We start from the raw sequence: 6,143 nt of genomic DNA on the forward strand, positions 1-6,143 counted from the left end.
TAAAAGCAGTGGCTCTTGAATTCCAAGATGCCATTGATTCTGAGACAGAACATCAAAACAAGAATAAAACTGGACGTCCAGCACGTCTCTCAAAGTTTATGTTGGGATGAATGAGTATGAGAAACGTGGAATTTTCCCTGTTAAAAGGTTAGAGCAGCTGCACGTGTCATCATCTGCTCCCTATTATTCACGAAATCAAATGCCAGAAACTCCATGCACGAAGCCACGTGTCCCAAACGGTCTTCATTCTTTAAACTACAACATTTTCACATCTTCACTTTGTCTGATAATCGCTCGCTAAATTATATTCACACTCGCATCGATTATAGAGATACAAAACGAAATTTGAAGAGAATGGTGAAGCTAGCATCGGCCCGTGAGAGGCGAATGTACGGGCCGAGATTGGCCCGGAACAGATCGGAGTACATAAACGCCGGGCTATATGTATTTGCGACGATCTTGCTTCTGACCGGTTTTTGTTCACAGTTATCCAACGAGCCCAAATCCGGGCTGGTTCTTCTGCTAATTGGGTGTGTGATAATGATGGGAGTGAATATTCATGATCTTGTTGCCCATCTTGCCAGTATCGATTTCCGATTCCCGTTAATGGAGTACGATGTACAATTCGGGCTTGTCGAATTTGGTGTGCCACTGCTTTACACATTGGGCACTATTTTGTTTTTCCTGGGCATTCTCTTTCTTTTCATCCAGGTATGTACATATATATGCTAAATCTAGCTTTAATTATTTATTAATTACGTTCAATACAAATTTCAATGTCATGCATGATGATATGATTTATATTAGGCCTTGTTTGGTTGGGATTATACGATGTACAATTCGGGCTTGTCGAATTTGGTGTGCCACTGCTTTACACATTGGGCACTATTTTGTTTTTCCTGGGCATTCTCTTTCTTTTCATCCAGGTATGTACATATATATGCTAAATCTAGCTTTAATTATTTATTAATTACGTTCAATACAAATTTCAATGTCATGCATGATGATATGATTTATATTAGGCCTTGTTTGGTTGGGATTAAAATTAAGATAAAGGCATCAATCACATATTTTATGGAGACACAACTTTTCAATGTCAATTTTTAATTTCGTCAAACAAGGGCTAGATTATGTTAGAAGAATTGCTCCTTATTTTGTTGGTTGATGTAGAAAACATGTTCTTCGTAATATATTATACCATTTTTAGGTAATTCATATTTCTAATTTGTCCATCCAAAGTACCATGATTATCTCATTAAAACTTCAACATGGTTATTAATGATTAATAAGGGTATGGTACCTAAAATTGTCACAACTTGATAGGTAGAAATACCTAAGGGATTTATAAGAATGTCACCAAATTACCTAACTTCAGAACGTCGCAATGACCGAAAGACACAAAACTATGATTCCTTACAGATATTTTACAACGAGAATTCAATCAAAGTGCAGTACATATACAGAGATAAATGGGAATTGATGTTAGCCATATATAACATCTAATATCTTCATCGTAAAAATAGGACAGCTTCGGAGGGCTACTTCCAGTAAGAAGTTAGTTCCTTTAAATCACCCAGTGATTGAAATGGGCTGCATTGGACATTGATTCAGAAGAGGGTCGATAGTAATGGCTTGAGTCTCATGAGGAAGGGGTACCTTGTGGGCTTGTAATTGCATTGGGCATATTTCCTTTTAAAAGTCGGTTTTAAGAGTGAGTGCTACCCAATTGCTTGTAGCATTAATAGCACATTTTTGTAGATGATCTATTTTTATTCGCAAGTTAACAAGCAAGAGCCATGTAGAGCAAGTTTTCTCATTTTCTAGGATATCCTTGAAAAAGTCAGTGGAAAATTACGCAGAAAAGTATTCTAAAGGAACAGATTATGTATGTGTTCGTGCTCGTCATTATTTATGTGGCACCCTTTTTCCCCCCCTTTTCACTTGATTACTAGTATGTGGTGAGAAATATCATCTCGGGTTTACGAGTTATTTCTGCATACCGCAATACTATAATCAGGATGGTTACCATAGTTTTCATTTGAATGGTCCAACAAATTAGTTAGGTGGACTGGAAGACAGTTTCATATTACGTACATTATGCTTTATTGTATGGATCCTGGATTAGCTACAGTTGCTTGGTTATGGGCAGAGGGAAAAGTTGGCAAGGGTCTCGGCGCCCTGCTTTCCTTCTTGCGACAAGTTTTCAGATTAGCTCGTTCATTTTTTATCAGTATCTCTTAGGAATTAATAATCAAAACTTGGCTTGAAATTACACGTGAAAATAGCTTAGTGTCCTTGTGAGAAAATTATCTCTTTTTTTTTTTCGAATCAATAACAAATAGAAATCTTATTTTCTTTCATCATAATATTAGAATTATTAAATACCTGAAAAACTTGAGGTAAATTAATTTGCTTGTAATGTACTGATCCGCTCTCCTCTCAATCTTGTTTTCATTTTATGCTGCATTCTTTGGTCGAGAGTTTTGTGAATATTTCCCACACAACATGTCACTATCTGCTTTGTAGGCGGAGAGAGGTTATGGAACTCTGGAAAGACATGCTTTAAGCTTGCTTATTGCTGGTCCAGTTCTTTGGCTGCTTGGATCAATCGATAACTCGTGTCAGATATACGAAAGAGCAGGAGGACATGTTCAAATCTTGCAGGAAAGCGTTCTTATCCCGTTCTTGATGGGCAGCATGTTATTTCTTATTGGCGCTATTTTAAATAGCCGAGAGCAGATTGGATATGATCACCATGGCTTGGAACTCGTGGTAAATTAAATATGCTATAAAATACCTACCACTCATATTTCTACTCTCTCATAGGCATTATGTTTAAACTGCTGATTTTCTCATCTTCATTCTCTTCATAACTATACTTCTCATATCGTTCCACCCAAAACTCACAAATCACCCTCTTGGCTCCCATTTACTAACTTATGTTTCAATCTATGTCTATGGTATTATGAGTTACTCAAAACTACTTTCGAAACCTTCTCATTCCAACATCCCATTTCCTTTTATGTGAGGTTCTAGATTCTCTTAATGCTTCTTTACTAGGTTCATAACGCCTAGCAGAATAATCAAAAGTTAAAAACATCAGCTTCTATCAAGTTGTGCTAATCTTACATGACGAATAAATGGCAAGCTTCCAATAAAAAAAGGGGAAAAAAACATATGGTACACAAAAACACAATGCGATTAGAAAAGTTCTTAGCAAATGGTGCTTGATAATCCCAAATTTTGCTTTGTAAAAGCTAATATAAAGCATATCTTAGGTTGTGTATAAGAACTACACTTGTAGCCCTCGGAAAATTCATATACATGCATTTGCATACAGACACTGTCAACTAAAACATATGAAAGTGCAACTTCATGGAACTGTTAAAAACCACAAGAACTAGTTATTCAATAAAAGTAACGTACAGATATGTGCTAATACCAAAAGAAGAATGAACTCATTAACTCACATCCTCAATCCCTCTAATAAATTAATTCAAGGTTATATGATAGAAGATTTAAATCCAAAAATTACATAAATAATAGAAAAACAAATTAGAAAGAAAATCACCAGAAGATTAGAATAAAAAGGAAACGGTTAACATACTCTAAGTCTGTGGTCTCCACCAATAATCTTGAAACTGAGTATGTGCTCTTCATCGTCGAGAAGTTCTAATCTCTCTGTGCTGGTAGTGGCAGGAAGACCCGACTTCACATCAACTTCCCTCAGACTGCCAATTTCAAGATTCCCCTGCACAACACATCGGCTTACAAATGGCTTGTACCTTTGTGGTTGATCAAACCTCCTCACCAAAGACCAGACCTAATCAGAAGAAACAATGCACTACCCAATATTACTGATATATTAAACAATGGAGCATAACTAAGGATAATAATAAATTCATCCGTAGCATTGAGAGTACAAGTATGTAAAGAAATTCACAGAATGGAAAATTCCTAAAATTAAAGCTGATAAACGAGTTGGGCTACAGATCTTAAAGAAAATTACCACTAGCTATCCTTCTTATGCATTTTCTCAATTATAGTTTAAATATCCCTACTCTTTCAAACATTTTGTTATCCTGGATTTCGGCTAGGTTCAATGTCTGGAAAATCAAGATTAGTAAAAAATTGATTCCGAAGCTTTTACTTATTACAAACGTCAGATAAAGATTTTCAAATTTTTGTTTCAAATTCATTTCCTCGTTTTGTATTTATAGACAATCTTCAATTAGAAACTAACGAAACTGAATGCTCCGATGATGAATGTTATGGATCAAACCAATTACCGCCAGTTAGACCCCCATGATCAAACGTCGAAATTAACACACAAAATTTAAACCTCGAATGCACAACTTCAACACGAACCTCTAGATTTCAGCAATATTTTTTCATCAATCGATCAAAATCCATCTATTAAACAAAAATCCTCAAACAAATACACACGCACGTATTTGCCCACACATACTCAAGATATAGACATGCACGCCTCGAATATCTATTTACAAATACATGTATACGAGAAATTAAACAGAGAAAAATATTACGAGATTCACAGGGGCTTTTATGTGCTTGATGAGAAAGGAACTGCACTGATTATCTTCGACCTCGTGATTATGGTGCTTCCTTATGTACTCCCTCTCCACTCCGCTCAGCCCTCTCCCGTTCATCCTCTTTTCTGCTTCTTAGTTCGGTCGCCGGAGTACACCACCTCCGATCACGGGTATACAATAAACTCAACGCTCAACCACGTGCGAGTTGACTCAGCACCGCCATTTTAGGTATTAACTACGCAGCCTGCCGCCTCATCATCATCTCCCAAAAATAGAAATATAAACAGAGCTCTCCTTCATATTTACATATAGACCCCTATATTTTCAGTTAATTCTTAACTGGTCACATTTCCCGGATCCTGATATTTTTGTCTAGTATGAACTAAAGATACCTGTGTCAATTGTGAAAGTTACGATGGTGACAAATAAATTAAGGGTACGTTTGAGATAACTTTTCTTTTTATTTTTGCTTTTTGTAGAATAGTTTTTGAAGAAAATTATCTTAATTTTCATTTGAAAATTAATTTTTAAAACAATTCCTCACAGAAAAGGGAAACCTTGTATTATAATAGAAGCAGAAGTGACGTGGATTATTCACTAATATCGTGGCGAAGGAGGCCTACTTTACGTATACTTAATTAGTAAGCTCTTTGCCCAATGGAGAAGGAAGCCAAAATGAGCTAATAAATTAGAAAATCTGTTAACAGATCTAGACCCTTCACTTTGGCACCAGCGCCTTGGTCACCCGGAACGAGCTTGACTCCATTCCATCGGATGGAATGGTCGGCTTGGGGAACACCCCTCAACGCATGGGGTAGACAATCAGGGATGATTGATTGCCTGTTCCTATATGCAGGTGCGGATTTGGGGCTGACGAGAAAGACTATTTGTTGGGCTAGATTCCCACCAAGCTCTCATCAAACTGTCTGAGAAATCCTTTCTTTCTCGTCTACTCAGGGGGGTGCGGACACACCCTCTCCCTTTCGAGGCCGGGTGGCCTCGCCCCACAAGCACCCAACCTTCCTTTTGTCCCTTCGTTCTCCCCTTCCCGTTCATCTGGAAGGAAAAGGAAATCGACCCCAACAATTAGTCATCATTCTTGGCAAAATGTTTTTAGAGAAAATTATATTAAATCAACTTTCTAGAAAAAGATGTCCTAAGGAGAAAAACCAATTTCGTAAAATTAGTCAAATGGGGTTCAGAAATAGCATTTGAATTTCAAAATCTCATTTTTAACTTTTCAAAAATCATGCCAAACAGACCTTAAAATTTATGTTCACGGTGAAATAATAATAAACGATTTTTCTTTTCGTGCTTAAGGTGTTTAAGTGATATTGGATCATTAGTGTGAACATTTTTTATTTTTCAGGTTAAAATAAATAAATAAATTAGAGATTTGAATTTAGAATCAAGTTTTTCATTATAGTGAAACTTACAAATGTAACTCTTCCATTAAAAGTAAATCATTTAAAATTATTTTTCAGTTTTCTACTTTGTTTTTGTTTTATTTAAGTAGGAGTATATATTCGTCATTTTATAGTTTTTAATTTAGAAAATGAAATGTGAAAATGATAAAGAAATGAAAGGTAT

At 36.1% G+C, this 6,143-nt stretch overlaps 2 protein-coding genes across 2 annotated transcripts; one reads left to right on the plus strand and one right to left on the minus strand.

Moving 5' to 3' along the window:
• Positions 1-251: 251 nt before the first annotated feature.
• LOC111391948 lies at positions 252-3,075 on the plus strand. The gene is made up of 3 exons (XM_023017233.1): positions 252-711; positions 2,527-2,772; positions 3,061-3,075. Exons 1-3 carry the CDS (start codon positions 355-357, stop codon positions 3,073-3,075), a joined length of 618 nt encoding a protein of 205 aa, XP_022873001.1. The 5' UTR covers positions 252-354.
• LOC111391952 (abscisic acid receptor PYL8-like) lies at positions 2,791-4,845 on the minus strand. Its single transcript, XM_023017236.1, has 2 exons — positions 4,548-4,845; positions 2,791-3,823 (listed from the first exon to the last, which is right to left on the minus strand). The coding sequence occupies exons 1-2, from the start codon at positions 4,668-4,670 to the stop codon at positions 3,599-3,601; spliced, it is 348 nt and encodes a 115-aa protein (XP_022873004.1). The 5' UTR covers positions 4,671-4,845; the 3' UTR covers positions 2,791-3,598.
• Positions 4,846-6,143: the final 1,298 nt, after the last annotated feature.

This window comes from Olea europaea, unplaced genomic scaffold (assembly GCF_002742605.1).
Source record: "Olea europaea var. sylvestris unplaced genomic scaffold, O_europaea_v1 scaffold859, whole genome shotgun sequence".
Classification (NCBI taxonomy): Eukaryota; Viridiplantae; Streptophyta; class Magnoliopsida; order Lamiales; family Oleaceae; genus Olea; species Olea europaea.

Bases quoted from the DNA above. Each gene is read 5' to 3' on its own strand.
- LOC111391948 (XM_023017233.1), top strand. From the start codon at position 355: ATGGTGAAGCTAGCATCGGCCCGTGAGAGGCGAATGTACGGGCCGAGA. The intron at 712-2,526 runs GTATGTACATAT...TCTGCTTTGTAG, and splicing joins TTCTCTTTCTTTTCATCCAG to GCGGAGAGAGGTTATGGAAC.
- LOC111391952 (XM_023017236.1), bottom strand. From the start codon at position 4,670: ATGAACGGGAGAGGGCTGAGCGGAGTGGAGAGGGAGTACATAAGGAAG. The intron at 3,824-4,547 runs GTAATATTTTTC...TCTTCTGATTAG, and splicing joins TAAAAGCCCCTGTGAATCTC to GTCTGGTCTTTGGTGAGGAG.